At 41.0% G+C, this 23,016-nt stretch overlaps 1 protein-coding gene across 2 annotated transcripts in view; it reads right to left on the bottom strand.

Moving 5' to 3' along the window:
- Positions 1 to 23,016, bottom strand: part of adgra1b (adhesion G protein-coupled receptor A1b) — a 149,251-nt gene that overhangs the window by 13,134 nt on the left and 113,101 nt on the right. For both annotated transcript variants that reach the window (XM_076743519.1, XM_076743520.1), the window contains 3 exons: positions 17,041 to 17,168; positions 9,935 to 10,058; positions 789 to 934 (listed from right to left, as the gene is read on the bottom strand). In XM_076743519.1, the coding sequence (XP_076599634.1) occupies positions 789 to 934; positions 9,935 to 10,058; positions 17,041 to 17,168 (398 nt within the window). The remainder of the gene's footprint in view (positions 1 to 788; positions 935 to 9,934; positions 10,059 to 17,040; positions 17,169 to 23,016) is intronic.

The raw sequence follows: 23,016 nt of genomic DNA, 5'->3' as shown, positions 1-23,016 counted from the left end.
GAGCCACTAGTTTCTTTTCAGATTAAGATTGTACATGAAAAACGTATGATACTCTTTAAATAAAATACATTATTATAGATTAAATGAGGGGTCTCCAACAGTTTTGGCTGATGACCCGTTACTAAAAGAAAGGCCTAGTTGAGGCCGCTTCTCACATTTCAGCTTTCGATGAGGTGTTAGCAAAGAGTGAGTTCACCTTTAAATTTCTAAGATGGTTTCATTGAAATAATGTTTGTGGGATCAAGAAGTTAAAACTCTGCAATCGATCACAAAGAAAACAATTTACATAAATTTGTCTTACATAACTTTTTCTTCTGTCCGACCCCATCAGCGATCAAAAAGTAATTTATGTAATGCATTAGTTGCACGTTTTTTTTTCTTTTTTTGTCCATAATTTTAAATGCTGAACCTTCACATATTTTTTTCCACCTTAGAATAAAAACTAGAAGCTGGGACAGGGATGGTCTGTGTTTGTATAAGACTTCTACTTACATCTCACAGTCTCAGTCAGGTCGTGCACTGACAAAAAAATGAAATAAGAAAGCAAATAATTGTGCAGTGGAGCGGCCCTTGGCCTTTGATGATACACACACAGCAAGCAGCAATAAGAGTGCAATAAAAATCAAAATACTGGTCACACACACACACACACACACACACACACACACACACACACACACACACACACACAGGCACAAAAACACATGTGCACACATACACTGCTGTGTGTATTTTTCCATCTAGAGGCAGTCAGGGTTGAGGAGGGTTGCGAAGGCATTTGTGCTTACCTCAACAGGGGCTGTCTAGGGGGCGGAGGCGGGTCACCATCTTGGCTCTGCGGAGGCTTCTTGGTCACCTGTTTATAAATGTTCCTGGCCGTCACCCCGAGCCACAGCATGGTCGACAGAGACGAGTAGTGCAGCACGACCCCGACCTGATACAGGGTGAAAGAAGGTACATCAAGTTTTTTCTTTGACTTTTATGAACTTTGCTTACTGTACAGCATGTCTCTCTGAAAAATGTCAGACTTGATTATATTCCTGTAACTCAAAGAAAAGATGTTCAGGAAGAGCTGCCACTCCTCTCTCAGAAACATCATCAATGTCAATCCAAGGGTGTCTCCATAGACATTTTCCTTCTAGACCTGCCTGTTTTGTCTTATCCTTCACTAAAAGACAATAATACAAGAACGGAAAGACAAGTTCAAAAAGTGCTATTGAATCATCAAGGTTGTTTGGGATAAGAGCATTATGGTGAGGTTATACTCGTGGATACTGAGCAGCTCCTTATCAGTTGAGTTAGAGGACACAAGGTGCGCACTGTGAATAATAAATCTGAATATAAATGACAGTCACGTTGACAACTATCAGCGCGTGATTGTTTTCCAAAACACACTGTACACATATCTCCTCCCTTCCTCGTTTTAATATTCATGAATTGTGTTTGAATGAGGGAACTGATCTAACTTTGTTTAAAGGCTTTGCCAGCTCATAGAACGAGTGGAGGGACGAGAGTTACGAAAAGAGGGAGAGACAAAGGAGAATGGAGGGGGAAAATTAAAATGCGCTGAGCCTTTTCTCCACCCAGCCAGTCTGTTCATGACTTACTGACAACCTGAGATACCCAATCAAACAGCATCTCTCCAGCCTGATAGGCCTTGGGACTGAAACTAGTGTACCAGAGTCCAGATGCTAATTGGAAGTGTCCTTGAGCTGCTTAGAGAGCAGAGAGCGGGTGGTAAGTCAATCACTGCTGCAGAGTCCGAACACTTCAGAGCTTCATTAGTGCCGAGACCAGACAGAAAGGAAATGTGTTTTAATATGGCAATAAGGCGGGAGGAGGGGATCTCAAATGAACAAGAATGGGACTGTAGGGTGGATGATTAATGTCTTCACACATTGTTTTACAGTTTCATCTTCCTGATCAAACAAACATCTAATGTGGGAAGCATAAAACAATACAGCCATGTCGTCCATCTGGTGGTTTTTCAAGATATCTCACGCAGATCACACAGAGCAGACTGCACATCAAGCATGCAGTAATAATATGCAATTAACCCATTTAGTCCCATTTTTTAAGTTACATATGCCTCGTGAAAGTCTCTGGCATTGATATATTGCAATGAAATACTGTATAAAATATAGTCCAAGTTGCTCATTGTGAAACTAGATAGCTTGTGAGTCATGATAAAGGGATTCTAGCTATATACATATATTTCAGTGGCCTATCCTACGTATCAGATCTTTTTGGTAATTTAGATTGACTTTAGGTCAGGTTTTGGACACCCTCACTCACAAAGAGCCCTCAGAGGCAACTGGCAACAATGCAATTATCTCCCTGGTTGAAAGAAAGCCATTCTTAGTTCCTGTCAGAGTGGTGGGTCAGATCTTGACTGTGTGGGAGAAAGTGGCTCTTTACCAGTCAGCCCTCTCAATTCACCAGCTGACAGTTCTGGTGTGAAAATCACAGTGTGGTTAACAATGATATACTCCTCTCGCCTTACCTGTTGGAACAACCCTGCACAGAGATAGTCAAGAGACAGTCAATACAAGCCAAATCCAAAATCCCACGATGAGCACACCCACGTATTTTAGGCTAGTGAGCAAGCGAATAATGATGCCAAGGCCAAGACCACCATCGTCCTCCAACAACAACTGGGAAATCACAAGATGCCAGTCAGACGAGACAAAGTTCTGTCTGAAAACAATACACATCTACATTTTCTCCACATGAATCCTTCTGTAAGTGTCTGAATGACTGTTCTCTCTTTGAAGCATCTCCTCTGGTGGAGGTCAGCCAAGCGTTTTACTTTGACAGCGGAGACCACTGTTCACATCCTGTCGCCTGCTAATAACAGTCAATGTCACTTTCACCTAACCTGAAAAATAATGTCATTTCAGTTAATCTTCAAACTTCAAACCTTGACTGTAGTGGTAGCAGATTAGAAAACAGTCACGGGAATTATTTTCATTTTGAAAGTCATCCTGCTGATCAGGGTTTTGGATCAGAAAATGCTCGTATGGGATGTTTTGAAAGGAAATGATAAATGGCCTGTTTTCTGTTTGTTCAAACCGCTTTTCACTGATCTTCCACTGAATTTGTCATACATATTTTTTTCATAAGACTGCCAAAGGAGTCTATATAAGCAGGTACATACCTGAGGAAAATGTTGGATTAAATGAATTAAGAATAGATAAGAGCTATAATTAATCAACACATGGAAAGGTTGATTAGGACGGCAACTCACAGTTGCATTTTGATATTTTACTATTCATAGTTGCTGTGTGCTTTCATCTGATGTGCCTTTGTTGGTAGACAATCTGGGTAAATACATAATTTCAGTGAGTGATGGGATCAGTGAGCAGCACAATGACGGCACAGTTAACAAAACAGGAGCTGGAATCGGCCCCAGAAAACCTGATCAATGTGTCCCCATTAAGCCCCCACAGCTCCTGTCACCTCAGCCTCCCTCTTTTAGATGGGTGTCACTGTCGCATAAATAAATGAAACTGCACACCCACAATCCTAAAAGAGCGGCTTGATTCAGACTCATGGAATTGTGACAGCCAAACAGTAATTCTGAACAGTTTGCATACATGTGGGCTCATTAAAGCAAAATGCAGAACAGCAAGCTAAAGGTAGCACTTGGTGACACTCTAATGAGTCTGTGCAGCATTAATACAGTGTTTGCTGCATTAACTCCTACGCACATACTACTACATCACAACATACAGTCAGCTTGTTAGCCATAGCTAGCTAGCTAGCTTTGCGGAGCTTTAAGGTAAACGCCCTTTCATGTTCAGCTGTGTAATGTGACAATGATGTCATGTTTAATAAAAGGAAATCCAAATCCCTGAAAGGCAAACCATCATTAGTTGAGTGCACACACAGACATATCGCACTGTATTCAACTGAACTAACATGGTTCAGTTTTAATAGTTAGATAGAGCTCTGAGGATTATGAGCTGCAAGAAGCAGGAACCATTAAACACGAGTGACAGGTAGGTTTCTGTCATTTCAAATGGTCTTTTCAGCAGTGAAGATAATTTATCACTCAGCTGTACGAACATTTATAGAAAATCATTTTATTAAGTATTTTTCATCCCTCATGTAGGGGGTGGTTATTTCTAATAATGAATACAGAAGATAAATTAAAGCATATTAATAATATTTTTTAAATTTTTAAAAAAGTAGCTCTTTACAACTAAAAGCAGGAATTATCATAAATACATCATTTGTTCGGCTGCAAGGCGACAATGTGTTGGATAAGAAGAGGGGGAGCTACTCGTGCGTAGACTGATTGTTTTTTGAATCAAAGGCTAATTTCTCATATCTGAGTTTAGACTTTTATTCATTTATTCTGGTGACAGCAGCTGCAACTAAAGGTGTGTGTGTGTGAAGACGCTATGTGCACCCAGGTTATATTAATTATTCTTGACATTTTGCTAGACCTCCAAAAGATATAACTACATCCAGTACAGCATTTTTCAATATATATGGTTCACCAAGTCAAGTTCCTCAGATTTTTGCCTTCAAGTCTCAAGTCTTCATCCATTTGAGTATAAATAAGCCGAGTCGCACAGCAGTTGAGTCCAAGTCGAGTTACTAGTTTAGATTTTTGCGACTCGAGTCCGACTTGAGTCCAAGTCTAAAGTCTACAGCTCTGGTGTAACGCAATAAAATTCAACAGCAACAGAAACTAAGGCTCCATGAGGGGAGGATTTATTGCAGGACTGTTGTATTAGCATTCATTACTAATCGATGAGCAACTAAGTGTATGTTTAACATTCAATATTTGTGTATTTTTCGGTAGGAAGAGAAAATGTGAATTTTAACGATGAGTAATGAAGAAATCTCCTTCAAATGTCTCTCATTTAACTCATTTACACATTCTGCTCTTTTTTCTTTCATTTCAATCAGTTCCAACATAATCATATTTACATATCAGATGCACGACAGAAATCTGAGATGTTCTGTGACAGCTGTGTGAAACAGTTACCAGATATCATTAAAAGTCTGCCAACAGTGTAAGACAGTGTAAAGAGAGTGAGTCAGGCAACGCTAAACAGTGCGATGGTGCACACCAGTAAAAACACAAACACTACCAACAGTGTGAAATAATCCAAAAACAGTTCAACAACTGTCGCAGACAGTTAAATAGTACAAAACAGAGGAGTGCAGATGGCAAGCTCAGGGAAGATTTGCCAGACTGTAAATCAAATTGCCAGGGGAGAAAACTGTACCTGATTGCACGTTCTAGACCTCAAATGTTCAGTTTGTCAAAGGGAGTGAAATTCTAACCTGTTAGTTATTTAATTGCCGTGTGCATCCGACCTTTTTCTTCTGCTTTATGCTCAGTTTTTCGATTTAGACTGGCTCCTCTTAGCTTGAGAGTGGAAATGAATTTTCTGTAAAGATAACACTGTCAGATGAATTGTTTGCATATGCTAACAGTGCTAAATTCAAAAGTCCAGCTGTCTTCTATGGGCATATTCATTATATTGGCTCCCTACTGTTTTTGATGCATAAGTAACCAGTCTACCGGAAGCCTTTTACATGTGGGGAAATGAGCTCAGGAACACTCAAATTGGACCCATTGCAAGCACAAAGCAAATCACTGCAGATACTGTAATGTCTAGAGCTTTTTTTTTTTTTCCTCAGCGTTTGCCGTCACAACTAATTTCACAGTGGCACACTAATGAGAAAATCCTCTGTAAAGCATCTTTAAGCTGACAGTTGGATGTAACCTCAGATCTAGGCCAACATCCTTAGACAAGTTCTTTGCTAAATTAATGGGTTATTTAACGGTGGTCAGACTCACTGAACAATCAACTGAGATCCACACTTTGATGGTCTGAGGTAAGGTGAGGTAAGGTGAGGGGATATACTGTATGTTGTTCTGCTGCTTAATACAGGCAAACAGAAACTGTGGTGTGACAGCTGGGGTGTTGCTCAAATCAATGACAAAACGAGCCTCGCTGGAAGAGAAAGATAGAAATAGAGATCAGAGATGACTTTGACTTAAAGACGTCGGATGCTGCATAGCGACAGCGCCACAGTGGGCGGGGAGGCGGTGCAAGACCGAAGAGTGGCATACAGATAGAGAGAGAGGGAAAAATGAGTGCGGGATGCAGGTGGAGATGGTAAGCGAGGAGGGTGAGGGGCGGAGGGCTGGGTGGGGAGTGCATGCTTGAAGTGCTGCGAGAGCTGCCAGAGCTAGTTTCAGAGCTCCTTGAAGTTCCTCCTGTTGGAGGGAGAGCATGTACTTATGTGTCCCCCTGGGAGGAGGGAGGGGGTGCGTGTGTGTGTGCGTGTGTGTGTGTGTGTGTGTGTGTATAGAGGGGAGGTGGGATGATTGGGGGGAGTACAGAGAACTCAGCAGGCACTGCGTGTATGACTGTGTGCATTTGAATGTGTGTAGGCCAATGTTGTGTGCGCCATGCGATCACACATCTCCTCAAGCAGTCCTGTAATTATCCCAAATTGTTTCTGGTGGGGCCTGCCTCGATCCCAGTGGAACAGCAGACAATCTGGGCTCCTGCCCAATTCTGCAGAGAGTTGTCCTGTTAGCAGTGATTGGGTAAAGGAGGAGCAGCGAGAAACACCCAACGGCCCCGGGACAAAATTAGATAGATGAATGAATGCTAAATAAGTTAAGGAGCAAGAGCAAGGCCAACTGCGTTACATGGCTTTGTCAACAACACCTGGACCAACACCGACTGAATGACTCAGTCTTTTTTAAGGTCCACTCCTCTAATAAGGCATAGGCACAAGATATGAATAGCATAAGCTAGGTAATGGATTTATTTTTTGTTAATTAATCATGTGATAATGCTTTATAGATCACAGTAGTTAGCATTTGAAAGAAATAGCTTTCAGTTGTTGTGAGAAGTCCTTTTGGATGGATCTTTAATTCATCACAGTTCAATCATTTATATTCAGAAAAACAGAGAATATCCAAACCGAAATACATCAATTAACAACTGATTAAACTGATGGATCATTTCATTTAACAATGAATTATTGACATTTATAACTGCAGGTCTCTGATGGCTTATTATTACACAGTGAAAAACATATTACCATTTATTAATGATTTACTTTATGATTAGTCATCAACTTCAGTAATAAATGCTAGTCAGTTAATAAAATGGGATTCTCATTTTTAAATAAGCAATCACGAGCTGTTGAACAGCTAGAAAACAGAGACAACACCAGCCACATAATGTCTTTCTACTGGTCGATAAAGCATTAAAGCAGCTATAATCCATTTTTTTTTATAGTAACAACATATCAAAGGACAGTGTGAAAACAGTATGACATGTGAGAGGAACCGATGGAGAATTATCACCGGACTCTGCCGCTCCTCTCTGCTTTATGGAGCTTTATAGGGAGCAGCAGCCAAAGTTCCTCTTAGTAATGGCTTAATTAATTAACCATCAATAAAGCCATTAATCACAACTAGAGTGCAAGTGATACCAGACTTTTGAGGCAATATTGATAGATCAATTACTATCATTATTATTACTATTATTATTACTTCAGATATCTTTGGCATTTCTGTGCTGCAACTTCTTGTTCATTGTTCAAAAAATGTCCACTGTTAATATCAGACTTCCAAATTATTGGTCAGCTCTAGCTAAAACTTATTAACCCTTAACAAAGTATGTCTTGTTAGAAAATGGTGATAATTTAATCAGTACACTATGAAAACAATGGTGAGGAGCATGAACCGCATGCTCCAGCTCAGCAGAGCGACGAGTTGAATTGTTACTATATATGGTGAAGTTATTAATGTGATGTTAAACGGCAGGAGCAGGTAGAGTGAGAGAAGCTGAATTTCATGACAACACCAGCCATTTTGTGTCAGCTACAGTTGTGGAGGAAGACTTGATGGCTGTGACACCAGTGGTGACTTTTTAAAGACTTCCCTGTCAGTGAGCCTGCTGCTCGGCAGCTCAGGCAAAGCTGGCTGGCATGAAATATGAGGCTCTGCATTCCAGCATGTAGAGGTGGAGTCTTTACACTACGGAATAAGGGGCCACCTAAAGTGCTCGTGACAGCAGGAGAGGAAGCCGAGCCCCAAACGCGATGCAGCTCACAATAAAGGGAGCAAACAAGGCCCATTGATAGAAAACAGGGAGTGAGTGAAGGCAGTTGAAATGGTGAGTGAGGAGTAGAAAAGCGGTGTACATCAATCTCTTTGTGGCTACATACAGTAAATGCCTCCCTGCTGAGGTGAGCTGACAGTAGAGGATGCTCTCCTCCAGCTGATATTTCATGCTCACAACCTGAACAGGTCCAACTATCAATCAACTGGAAAGGAAATCCACCAGGACCATATGGCTTTCCAACCATGTGAAAAAGTTAAAGGAAAAAAAAAAGACACATATTATTTTTTTATTCTCACTTTCTCTCTTTTTGACACCGACTCTGATTCTCGACACAGATTTCGACTACCTCAAACACATGTGCCATCTCTCATCTGTCACTTCAAAATGGTTTTGCTATTTCCATCAACAACACACTCCAATCATCAGCAAGGCCAAAGTAACAAGAATCTTTTGGATGTTCCCAGTTCCTTTGCATTGCTCTATATTCTCTATTTAAAATCTACATTATCATTCCATATACTTCGAGGTCTGCCTCCATGTTTGTGCTATAATAGCCTAAAAATAGTGAGGTTCCAGCAGGCAAGAAAGCTTTTCTCTGACCTGTTTCCAAACCTATCATGACATCCCAAATGTCCCTCCTCAAGTTTGGCTCACTCATTCATAACTGTGGGCTGCAGAGATGGGGGCATCGCCCATGTGACCACACATTGATTGCAAAGGGTCAGAAAGTCGAACTGCAGGGACGCACTGCTGCATCACAAGATCGAGCCGGCTTCCCTAAATCCATCATCTAAGGCAGCATGAGATGGTTTTGTCAGAGAGACTTTAGAGAGACATTTTTCCCCTTTGTCTATTCATATTGTGCAAACTTAATGTCAGTTATTTCTCTTTATGTACAAAAGAGCTGAAAACATGCTGGAAGGCCTCAATTACAAGCTGCACCCATATGGATACAGAGAGATGAAGCTTGATGACAGCGAGAGTATAGCTAATCTTCAACCAAACGGCGACAGTACAATTAAGGTTAACTTGAATGTCTTCAGTTTTGCTAAATTTAATCAGAAAACCAAAGTGTGGAAAAATACAAATTTTGATCTGAATAAAAGAAAATGAATGTGTTTTCACCAAAGTCATTACGATACATCCTCAGAGAACCATGAACATCTGTACCAAATCCTTCTAACAGATGTGAGATATTTCACAAGATAAGTGAAAAACTGACATCCTACAGACATGTATGGCTCAAAAAAAGGGGATAAGACACAACTGGACCTGGTGAAGAAACTCAAACAGTGAGCACTGAAACTTTCATCTGCAAGCTTTGGGCAGGGCGTGGGAGCACCAACGACCCTTAACTGACACCTACAGCCAAAAATGTGACCACTGAAAGCCTTTTATTTCTATGTGCATGAGTGTTCCAAATAAAAATATCATCAATACCTGTTATACTGTCATTTCATGAACATGAGCTGGAAAAAAAAGAAAAATATATGAACTTCTAATGACCTGAAAATGTTTTATATACTGTCACACCCACCACTGACCCTAGGCAACAAATGTGGGCACAAACAGACAATAGAGAGACAGAGAGTGAGTTCATTCATGATCGGAAAGCCTGAATCATCAGGGCTCATTGTGCTGACACATAACTAAAAGAGTGACCAGGCCATACATGCCGCTGAGGCATGAAAGACAAGCTGGGTTACTATACATCCACCCACTGCAATCAGGGCCCTGGCTGCCAATACCTGAATACACATTCACAGTCAATTTTCTGAAAAGCTTTGAGAGTGGGATGAATGAAAAGGGAATGCACTTACTGCTTGACAGATGATGGGGTATTTGATTCGATTGATGCCGCCGGCAAACACAGCAAAGGTCAGAGCCGTGTGGAAACAGAAGTTGAGAAGCATATGCCATCCCTTCCGACTGATGCGGATTGCGCTGCCAAAAAAAAAGACCAAGAATCAAACAAATTAGCACGTACATACCATACCCCACAGTGTTTTCTGATTTATCATAAAGTAAAATCTCATTGAGATTCAGTTTTCAAGGTGCATTGCCCATCAGTCACTTCAAGTGTGATTTAAGCCAGTCTTTTACAAGGTCTGCATAAATTGCCCTTTTCTTTTACCTTGCTACTGCCATATAGATTAACAACCACAGGAGAGCCTGGGGAATGCTGCTCATAGAGTTTGAGTAGTGCAAACAAGCTATTACATACTCCACTGCCAATACATGTGCGGAATAATAGAATATTTTAAAGTACACTGAAAATGTCTTAACCTTGGCTGAACTTTAAGAAGTACTGATTCCCACTAAATAGTTTCAAGTCTGAGTCAACATTGTTCTGTTCATCTAACAGAAACTTTTTTTAAGTTAAGGCAAAACATTTAGCAGAGGGAAGCAAAGGGTTGTTCACACATCAAACAGAACCATGTTGTATTTTCACCTGACCACGCTTCACAAACACTATTTTTAGCTTGTTAAAAGTAACTTTGGGTTTTTGAGTCTCACTGGAAACACTTAAAAATTTCAACAAGAGCAGATTTTTTGCCATCAACTCATCAAATTTGATTAGGTACCTTTGCCTGGGTTTGTCATCAATCATGCAAACATCACTAATGGTCTAACCACACTCACTCATTAATAACTAACTGCATTACAAAATGGCACTGTGGAACAGTGGAAACATTGTGGAAAACACAGTAAAACACAATAGAACACATACAATTATGCCTGTGAATTCTGCTCATGCTGAGAGGATTGTCTACATTGAGACACTACAATAACAACATCATGTCTTTTGTCACAAACTGGACTGGACCAACCACACACATGCCGTGCACAAGAAGGGCAAAAGTCGACTTCATCTGCTCAGAAGAATGAGGTCCTTTGGAGTCTGCAGGACACTGTTCAGAACATTTTACAACACTGTGGTAGCATCTGCAATTTTCTACGCAGTGGTCTGCTGGGGCTGTGGGAGCTCTGAGAGGGACAGAAAAAGACTGAACAAACTGGTCCTTCATTCCAGCAGCTGTCAGACTGTTTAACTCCAGCACCTTTTAACGTTTAACTGTCAACATCTCTTAACATAGCACTACTTCAGAAACCTACTGTTTTTGTACCACTTGGTTATATATGTTTAACATTTTGCTAATATCCATTACATCCATGAAAATATCCTGTGCAATATTACATATTTTTGTACTGTGCTTACATTACTATTTCTGTGTTATATTTTCTTACTATGCATTGCACAAAACAGTATATTTCTATTATCCACCACGTGCATACCATGTGCAATTAAAAAAAATCCCATTAAGAAACTGAGCCATCCTTCTAAAGGTAACTTTTATTCTTTCTTGTGTCTTATTTTTTATTATTTGTTCTTGCTTTTACTGCTGTCTATAACATATTTCCCCGGCATGGGTTTCCACAAGAAACAAATGGCTTCCTCATAAGACTTCCTTGACTTGTGAAAAAGCTAAAACAACACAAACATTCAAAGAAGATCTATACTAGACTGACTGACTAGACTAGAGTGACAGACGTGTACTGCTTTTCAGTTCATTCTGACTGAACTTTCAGAGGACTAGCATTCAGGGATGTTGTTTAAAATCTTCAATGAAAACAGTGATGTGATAAAAAAAAAAAATCCAGAGTATCAGTTTTCAGATGCATGCACCTTTTCAAAAGGTCAAATCCTACAGTCACACAGTGGATGACACAGTGGTATAAAACAGGTTCCAAACAATTCAAATCCTCAGTTGACAAAATGGTAACACGCTGTAAAATTTTAGAATGATGGACCTCAGGCAAAGGGTTATTCACAGATTCGTAGTAATAACTCAGGGTGTTATTCAGCGTACAGCTGTCCTACACAGCTCTCTCACCCACTTTCTCACATACTGTACATGCAGTGGTACATGCACACAAACAGGAATCTGCTGGTTTGATGATGAAATAAAAAGAGATTACTTCCAGTTGGCTGGGCCAATTGAAGTTTTCACAATGTAAAACTAGGCACTCATATCCACTTTATGAAATATGGCATCAGCCGGCGGGTAATACAGCCTTAGGCAGGGCACTTAACCCACATTACCATTTCCATCGGGCTGTTGGAAAATAGGCTAAATAGGTCAGACAATACTAACATATTTATCGAGCTGTGTGAATTAACACACCATCGATTCTTTTAATTACTATCCTGTGTCAGCTCCCTCCTTCTTATACATACAGTCACTGTCACCATTTGAAATTATATAACCCAGTGCTGGAAATCTCCACTCCCCAAAATGGAGGAGTGGAGCCCCGGCTGCACGTGAGCCAACTGTAGATGAAGCAGTGGCTCAGCAGTGAGCTATGAGGCGTGTCTGGGGCCGGGCTTCGCTGCTCTGGGTAAGGGGAGGGAGAGTTAAAGCTGCTGTTGTCAATGCCTCTGCCGCGGTCCTAGTACTGAACTCCATCCAGCAAAGAGGCCATAAATCAGGCCAGCTCCTGGCCTCCCTGGAAGGGGGTTTTCATAGGCTCTGCTTTGGGCTTTCATTGGGTCAAGTACATTAACCTGGCAACCCTCCATATCCCCATCTCCCGGAGTGAGAAGGGAAGTAAAACTGTCCTCTCTCTGCATCTACTCTCTCACCCAGTACCCAGTGCTGAACCAAATGTAAGGGACAATAAAGCTATGGACAGTATAATATGACACATTATACAATGGGTAGATTCAGCCAAGCCATTTCATTGGTGGGAGACACGTTCCAAACATGCTGATAAGTCCAATAAGCCATAGGTAGTAGTGCTGTTAAATGGCAAATGGAAGTGGTTTCATGCTAATTATGATGGAGAAAAGGGAGCATGATAACCATATAAAAAATATTCCCAGTACCAATAGATGTCTGATAATATGGTAAGTCACATATAAAATAGCATATGATAATTCATGTTCAGTGCAATTAACTGTGTTTCAATCTATTATATAAAATTAAACTCACAGATAAATGTATAAGTCCAACTCATTTTTGGTCTCAACCACCTCCAGAGGGAAATGGCTCTTTAGCTGCTAATTGCTCCACTATGCTCACTAGCAAGTTGCTAACATCGTGTGTCTGATGTTTAGCCCTGGGCAGGCAGTGTTCAGCAGGTCTATCTGAGCTTTTTCACTGAAAGCAGCAGACTGCTGTGGCTGCAAACACTGATGAGAGCTGTGAGACTGAACCAAAACAGTAGAGTTGCAGGCTGTAAAACCAAAACAACGAGCTGGAAGACGTTACAAACCTCTGCAGAGCTGAGGGGAAATGCAGTCGGGTGAGTGACCTCTGCACTGCACATAGCTGATCCATTGTTAATATAAAATATTACTAAGAGCAGCTTTAAGTGTCATATTTTGTTACTTGTTAATTTAAAACAACATACTGTCATTATGATTCCACTAAAAACTGGTAAATGGTAATAATCACTCAGCTCTGCATTTACTATCATTTGTTTTTTGTTTTTGTTATGTCCATTACTTTTCAAAAAACAAAATCAGCCAACACACATGTTGATATAGCTTTATTAACTGCTCCCTTTAATCAGAGGCTTATGAAACTCCTTCCTGTCACAGATTGTATGGATAGTGCAAAACATAAAAAGCTAATTGTCATTTTTTTCTTTCCTATTATTTTTCTCTTTTTCGATTTAATTCCAGGTTATTTAAGGGTTTTCCACCAACATTCCCATCATGCTTTGGCTGACGTAAACAGAATAACGTTTATGGAGGGAGCAAATGCCAGCAGATTGGCTGATGAGTGCTACTTCACCAAAGCAGGTATCAGAAAACAGGTGCTCTATGGATCCGAGGACATATCATGAGAGGAGACAAGAGGAGAGAGAGGTCATAACCAAAAAAATAAAGCACGCTGCTTTGCAAAAATTAAAGCACAAGCATGCCTTTCAAAAGCTCTATCTGAGCCTGGATTTTTTTAGCCTATGCAGAACGTGTTTACATTTTGTTTCCCTTGTACCATGGAGAGTCATTTGCACCATAATGCATCTGCAGACAACAATCAACTGCATTATTTTCCACGCAATAGAAAAAGTCATTCGATTTCCTAACTGTGATGTGATCTGAAATTATACGAAAAACATCCTTTTCATATGAATTCTAAGTTTATCCTCGTTGAACATAGATGACCACTGGGAAAACTAAGTTCCTCTGATCAGTATGTGCATGACATCAGTGTGTTCCTATTTTGACTGAGTCATAACACTGGGAATACTTTTGACGTAAATTGTGCCAATTGGGTTCAAAGGATTCTGCGTTCAAAGACATGATACCCACCACTATGTTCTTTACTAGGCTCATACATCATGCATCAGCTCTGTGCCCATAATCACAGATTCTCTCTTGGCTTATCTCGCTAGCAGAGAGCGAACCAACAGCACATACTGTATGCATATATTTATGCATGTGTGTTTGTGTTAGTGAGCTCAAGTGAGAAAGTGACAAATTCAAGCATGCACAATCTACTGTGCCTAGCCTCCCTCGCATTCTGCCCATTTAACACGCAGTCCTTCACGGGTTGGATACTGTCAGTCAGCTGGAGTGATACTACACAACTCGAGTGTTACTAAACGGAGATGTGTTTTAGTTCTGGGGAGAGCCTAGAGGGAGGTGTGGAGGACGAGGAGGTGTTGGGAGTTTGTTAATGTGAGCACAGTTGAAAGAAAAACCCTCTAACCGTCCCCTGTGTGTGACAGACAAAAGCTCTGGCTTCATATCTTAAATATGGGCTTGCTCTCACTCTAGTTTGGACTGGAATTAATGTCTTTTTGCTCTGAAAAGCATTTTGTGATGAAGGAGTGCATTTACATGAGCATAAATATCCTGGTTGCAATCAGATTGTTAGAATATCTTGGTTATGCTTTCCCCAGAAAAGCATATTATTTATCCTGATTTCAGAATCCTGCCTTGGGATAAGGTTCTTCAAACCTCGTCCCAGTTTGGTGAATCACATACAAACTGGGATGCTGTTATGAGTTAACACCTTCTCCAGATTTCTGATCATTCTCTGCCAGGCTCACAGGTGCGTCATCAACTAAGTAGTGAGAAAGTCAGTCAAAAAAAATGAAGGTACATGATGTAATGATGATCAACACACTGAAATAAAAGGAAAGTCTGACTTCAGTAATGCAGATCATAAATGGTATTGGCGTTCTCACATTTCATTAGCGGTGATGTGGTGAAGAAGCTAAATCCAGCACTGTGTTAAATGCAGGTTGAGACAACCAAACAATTTGCACCAGCCGAGGGAACTGAAGTCTGTAAAGCAATAACTGACAGAGCTGCTCAGGAATGAAGACGCACCTGCAGGCAGACAATCGCAAATCTGGATACTGGATATGAATAACCAGGCTTCTCACGCTTCATACTTCAAATATGAATAAAACCAGGGATACTAATGTGCATGTACTCACTGTGTCTGCCCCAAAAGTACACATTTAGCAAAACTATAAGAGGGCATCATTGCATCATTATACATGTAACCATTTTTATTTTCTCCTAAATTTTTGATTTGATTTGATTAAGTTGTGAAATGTGCTTCAAAGTCAAGTACAATGCCTGTTGAAACAGCCCTTTTATATACTTATAACTGTGTTATTTTGCAACCACTATAGTTTAGCACCCATAATGTTTATCTGAAGATGAATTTAAAAAAGGAAGATGTTTGTGTTTGTTTTTTTCCCTTCATGCAGGCAGCGGTGCATTACTACCATTTCCTCCAGTTGGGGGTTTTTACTTATTTTTACTTCATTAACATGTCTTTAATCCTCATGGCTGTGTATTATTTTCTTCACTGAGTTTCACTAACAATATTAGATAGAATTAAAAAATTGCTTACAACTTGATTTTTAGGCCATTAATTCTGCACAGCACAGCAGAATATCCACTGGTGTTTGTTTACATTTCACTTGAATCAAATATCTCATTCTGCAGCATTTCTGAAATTGCTCTTGTCTGTATTGCAATTTCCAATTTTTTCTTCAGTCGGTGCTGCAGTGCTAGACGTCAGAAAGTGATGCTGCTGTTCGGAGCCCCAGATGCTGTCATCACTGTCTGACTGCAGAAGGACGCACCCTGTCTCTGTCCCAGGTGACACAGATGGATGCAATCTGCGAAAGCTGCAGCGCGTTCACAGTTTCATAAATGTTCCACTTTAGTTACAGTCAGGACATGAATTAAAAAAAAAAATCTGTCTGAGGAAATATCAGTTAGGTGTGTCATTCTAATAACAAAACAACATTATTTTGAACATGAGACATTTGAGACTTTTCCCTTTATATTAAAATGGATGGAGAGCTATTACAATAATATCACATTAATGCCACAGACATGACAAAGTGACTCATGCTCTACAAGAACAACAGATGATGAATTGGCGCGCTGAAATGATATGGCAGGTGCCCCCTGCTTAAATAACAGCATCCACTGCAGATGAACCTAAGAGTAGCAGACAGATGCCACAGTCAAACCCCTGTCCTTATCTCCACATGGAATACAAGGAACAAAGGTTGCCAGAGTACCACTTCGAAATCCATTAGAAGCATACATTTCTCCTGAAACACACACACACACATAGACACACATCTGCGTATGTGTTTTAAATCCTCTTAGTCAGACAGGCTGCAGTGCTTTACGCCAGCCTGAAGTATCTGACTCACACCACCGTCAGCCCAGGATCTATGACAGAGGACTCAAAACCAAACTGTAAACCAGGAAGGAAAAAGGGCAAGAAATGAAGAGATTACATAAGCAACTGCCCGTCTGTCCAGATGTGGAAATGAAGTTGATGGCTGTGATTTGAAATTAGGGCCCGACAGACTGCAGAGTCTTCAGATTTAAACGTACACTTCAACGGTATTGAAGTGGTGCTTCTCTTCTTACCTGTGGTGCACTATGTACGTGATGATGGAGGCGAAGAGGCAGAGCAACATGACCGCTGTGCAGGCATACACGACCGGGTGCAAAAACTCCCCAGGGTATGGGGGGAAAGACAGCACCTTCTTCAGATCCTAAGGCATAAAATGGAGAGAGAGAGAGAGAAAGTGGGGATCAGGCAAAAGTCATCGTGAATACAGTATCATAAAAATAATCAGTGAGCAAGACCTCGGCCTGCACGGTGACAGCATTTCCTACAATCCGCCCAAAGACAAAGCTGATGAGCTCTCCATATGCATAGGCACAGTATACTGCACTGACGAGATATGCAAGCGAAATACAAATGAATGTCAAGGAAATGTCTTGGAGTTAGAACACTGTCCAAATCAGCATAAAAGAGTAACAACCCTGTCGAGAGAATATTCTTCCCCCTGCATTTACATTTTGCATTTCAGGCGTTTAGCTGACACTCTTAGCCGGAGCGACCGAGTGCAACAATAGTATAATCTTCCATAGTCTGCCAACATAAAAAGCAAAAACAAAAATGGATAGCAGCCAGGCAATAAGAAAAAAAAAATGACAACAAAGTTAAGTCGCTTTTTGTGTCTCTCAAAGACACATTGTTCACAGACGCTCATTAAGCCCTTATCAACATCACAGTCAATTTGCTTTGTAATTTATTCTACAAGACAAACTTCTTCAACTCTTACAGCACATATTTTGACAGCTACAGCTTCAACTTTTTACTACATAATTTATCGTTGTCTCTGGAAGCTTTGGATGTGTTGTATTAAGAGACAAAACAAGCTAGTGTAAACTCCCATTACACCCTTTCTGCATGCACTCCACTGCTCTCGCTCGGTGTGGAGCCAACAGTGATGTCACGATTTAGGCTCCATCGTGTTGACGCTGCTAAATAAAGCGCACCTTATCTCCATACCCCCGCCAGCTCAGTGTGAGTTTGTGTCTACGAGAGTGATCCGCATACACGCTGTCTGACTCCATCATTGTCTCGGTGAGTAGCCAAGTGGGATATTCTCTCTCCATGTTTATCCAAAGGCCGATGAGCCAGCCGGGCCCTGCGAGAGGTCGTAACCTTCAGCTGAGCAGTTATGAGCACAGTTGTAAAATAGTGGCCTGCGACAGAATAAAAGGTTTGCGGGACAGGACGCTGGGGGGATGTCGCGCAGAGGAGTGTAGCTACTTTAAGACCAACCCACATCGCTGAGTCTGACAAAGCCTTTCCTGTGTTTTTAAGGAGGAAAACGGAAATGGGAGGTGAAAGAGTTGAGCTTTTTGGAGGTACAAGCAGTCATTCCACTTATGTTGTTGCTCAACGTCCAACAGATCACTCGGTACTTCCTTGGATTGCTGATTACCAAAGATTTAGAATTTGCAGAGATCGTTCTGAATGTTTGTTTTGCATTTCTTTGCCAACTACCCAACATGAAATACATCACTTCTCATACACTAAAGCCTGTTCTCCATCCATCCATCCATCCATCCATCCATCCATCTGTACCCAGTTGCCCTGCTCCCAGTTGTTGAGAGGCAGAGTACACCTTGGGCATGTTACATATCACAGGGCTAACACACATACATACATATAGACAGACAACTATTTAGTCTCACATTCACGCCTACACTAGGAGCAGTACTCAGCCATATAAAGTTTAACGGTATGTTTATCTGCTCTATTATAATCTGCAAATGACAGCATGCCCAGCTAACTAGTTCACAGGATTTTTCAGGGTTCTGGTTGAAAACAGTCCGCTGGAATGTCAAAAAATGTCAGCTGGTGAAAGTGTTTTCCACCCGGACCCCCTAAAAACACTCTTCGGAAAGCCCCATGACCATCTCTGCCTGAGTGCTTTATTGTGTGCTACTGTATATGATAACCTGTTTGCACCTTTGTGAGACTGTGCGACACAAAATCTTGACTTCTTTTGGTGTGATGAAAATGAGAAGTTGGACTGAGGTCAAGGGATGAGCTTGTTCTATTTCTAAAGCTTGGAAAATTAGACAAATCAGAGTGAATAATACACACATGCAATATACATTTCATGTTGCCCTATAATTTGTATATTTGGTCTCACACCTATGCACACAGAAACTGAGTCTGTCTTGTAAGCCTGTTGGTCATCTTGATGCTGCACTGACATCAGAATACAGATCCTCCCGATCTGAGTAGATTTTTGTTGTTGGACATAATTTAGTCCATGTAAATGTCAATATTATCATTGATTTGGAAGTGTGTCCACTTGATGACTGCTTACTTTCCATTCAGTTCTGTTTTGATCTCCACCAGTTCCTGAGAGAAATGTCTCCCTCTTTAGCTGTTACAAGCTCCACTTCTTCACTACCCAGCTGCTAACTTTGTGTGTCAGTTGTTTGGTGCTAACAGTACAGTACAGTGGGTTTACCAGAGTTTTTGTAGAGCTGTAACATTTCACATACATGTAGCCATTTGATCCATTGATAATATAAAAATATTGATTAGACCAGTTTTAATGTTCTAACCATGATGTCTCTGAAGAGCCATTCCTGCCAACTTTGAAAAGGGGTTGAAGAAAAATCTGCGGGATCATCGATCTTCAAAAATACAGACATTTATGATTTTGCAGCTTCTAGCTTGGCCAGAAAATCAAAAAATGACACGAGGGAGGGATGGGGGAAGAGCTGGAGAGAGGAGTATAATTAGACCTGAGCAATAAAATGCTCCACCGTTTGAGAGTGTGGGAGCACACAGACAGATAGAGGAGGAAAGAAAGAAAGCAGCGAGAGAGGAAAACACATGACAAACATATTCCAAAAACTCCAAAAACAGCTTCACATAAACTGGTAGTTACAGATTTACATGGAATTATTAAACTTGTATTTGTCCTCGGAGCGATGTCATGGAAGGACAATGAAAACTGGTGTTAATTACAGCTCAATGAATTGATGTTGCTTACAAAAAAAAAAAACGAAATCATGGCCTGAAGCTTCAGCTCAAACTCCATCTGAAAAAAAAAAGCTTTAAAGTCAGTAAGCTGATTTATATAATTAAAGAGCAAATAACACTTCACAGGAGTTTAGATCAGGAAAAATAGCCTCACAAACAAACTTAACTAAAGGTCAAAGAGAAAATGTGTCCATGGGAATCAGATACTGCGTCGCTGAAAATAAAATCATGCTCAGACATATTGAGCAGCTCGTGGCTAGTGACGGAAGCTGCGCTTAAACGGTTTTAGGTGCGAGGGAGGAAGTCAAACATTCCCATGGACCATATTATCATCATCACCGGGCTTATAACGTTGACTGAGAGTGTCAGCCTCTTGCCTCCGGAGTCTTTAACCATTTCTTAGCAGCCCACAGCTGAGCGCTGAGCTGCTTTTCTCAAAATCCATAAGACGTCATGCATCTTGGAGGAGTTTACTCACAAAACCATACGTGTGCCCCAGTGCCTTATAACTAAAAAGCTGTATACTGGCTTTTACTATGCATGAAATCAATACAGTGGCCACAAAAGCTGGGCAGACAAATGTCAAATGAAGTGCAACTTTGACAAAAACAGAAACTCCATTTTTTAATTTCCTTACTCTATCTTTTCACTTTTTGCAGTTTCAAGTAGCTCCTTCATTTCTCTCAAACATTGCATTGTGAGAGTAGCGTCCATTAACACCACAGTCAAATATCAAACAATTTAAACATGCATGCTGGCATTTTTGAGTAATGCTTAATTTAGGATTTTTTTTTTTTCACTCTGTATGTGCTACATACTTGAAACACATTTTGAGTGTGTTAAAAGCCTAAAAGCCCTGCTCACAGCAGGATGCACCGTTCCCAGCATCCAGCTAAACAAAGACAGGCTAACATCACCGTCCAAGCTGGGCTGTCGATATATATATCATATCTGAGCAGTAGGACAGGACATTCACACACAGGACCTGCTGAGGTCTGGATTTACTGCTGTAAGAGATATTAAAACATTCAGTGATGACTCAATACGTGTTATTTTCGGTGAGCTCAAGTGTTTCCAAATTTACCTCCTGGCAGGATACAGGGAGGATTTTTTGAAAGATACTTTTTTTGCACCTATAAACAGGCAAAACAATCGAGCTGTTTGTGATGTGACAGTGATGTAACATGTTAACCTCCATCAACACCTGTGGTTGATGACAAATGTGGGATACACAATACAGCTGGAACAAGTTATTGATTAGTTGATGGACATCAAATCAATTGGCACCTACGTTATATGCTTACAATTTAAGTCACTTGTCAAGTAAAATCACCATTTCCAGGTGCCAGCTTCTCCAACTTAAGTATTTGCTCCTTTTCTCTGTTTTATGTTACTGTAAATTGAATGCCTTTGTGTTGCTCAGACTAAACAAGCAAAGAGAAGATGCCACTTTGGGCTGTGACAGTCATTTCCCACCACTTCCTTACATTTTATACACAAAAAAAAAAAAATCCATTTATCAAAAAACAAACAAAAAAGAAAAAAAAGGAATCATTAGTTGCAGCCATACTACAGTTCTACAGTACTACAGGAGTACCACGATATCTATGCAAGCCAATTTCATGAGGCTAACAAACATTTCAAACAGAAGCGCTGGTGGACCAGACCAGACAAAGAAGGACAGCAGTAGCCTAAAGGTCTGAGAAGAAGCTGGCTGGCTGGGAGAGCCAGGCTGGCTGAAAGTGAATGACTAACAACCCTGCTTCAACAACTACTACAGAGGTACCTTTGTGCAAGGTGCCGAGCAGCTGCTCAGAGGCCAACAGTAGAGGAACTGCCGTTTTATGGGGCAGCATATGCAGCAGCATAGAATGAAAGCGAAGAAGGGCAAAGCTGGAATAGAGCATGCATGCTCAGCAGAACCCTCCTCTGGACAAATAAAGGTTAAAAAAAAGACTTTACAGAAGGCAGAGCTGGGGGAGAATAGAGAGGGAAAAAAGGAAGAAGGATGAAGGGAGACTGTCCCTTTCAGCAGATGGATGGGCCCAAAGAAAAAACGGCGAGGCGGGCGACAGGGTGCCCTGAACACATTGTTCATATGGTTCCTAGATGCAGTGTTTATGCTCCTGGGGTGATGTAGGCCAAACTGCTGCAGCACATTCAGAAGGCTGGAGTTGGATGAATGCACAATACTTATGCAGAACACTGACAAATGCTATAGCTTTCCAGCACTCTTCTCATTATACACTTACTGATCATTCTCTTTAAGCCTGCGCAGATTTTCGTCTATACGTGTCTTGACGGCTGCTACTATGTTTGAGTTTTACATTGACTCCTGTCTTGTATATTCAAGTTATGTATAGATCTCTCTGTGCTGCGCAACAGATACAGACTGTAAAGTTGCAATTCCCTTGTTGGTCTGGCTGTCATGATGACTGATAGGCCATTGGCGTAGCTCGCAGCATGCTCTAAACTACTCTTCCCTGTTGTACTCCTCCTTCCAGAAGCCAATAGCAGAGTGTGAGGTAGGGACAGGAGCAACCAGCTTCAAATGTGATTCCTCCACTCCAGTTATTATCATTACTGCTATTGTATTACATCACAGCACTGTGGCCACTTTATTACTGTGTCTGTGCAGCAGGACAATGTGACCGGCTCTCTGACAGCGCAATTCATTACAGAGATGCAACAGTATTACCATACAGGGGCATTTTAGCTTAGCCTATTCTGGATTAGCAGTGGCATGTTATGTCTAAACATGCCTCCATTGTCCCCTAGCCTCAGCAGCTAAACAGGCCCCTGATCCCCTGTTTGTGTTGTAGTTACAACTTTAATCCAGGATCCTCCCTCCCCATGCCAAAATCAGATTACCAGAGTCAATTAAACTTGATCCATAATCTCAGCGCACAGGCACAGTGGGTGCAAGGTTATCAGGCCTGCAAAATAAAATGGGACAAATACTCTGTTGATCTGAGAGGACTTACAGGCTCAGCGTCTTGTTTTAGCCTGGCGTTTAGGCGTGACGATGTGCTGCACAA

This window comes from Chaetodon auriga, chromosome 11, assembly GCF_051107435.1.
Source record: "Chaetodon auriga isolate fChaAug3 chromosome 11, fChaAug3.hap1, whole genome shotgun sequence".
Taxonomy (NCBI): Eukaryota; Metazoa; Chordata; class Actinopteri; order Chaetodontiformes; family Chaetodontidae; genus Chaetodon; species Chaetodon auriga.
This window is presented reverse-complemented; position numbering and strand designations above follow the sequence as displayed.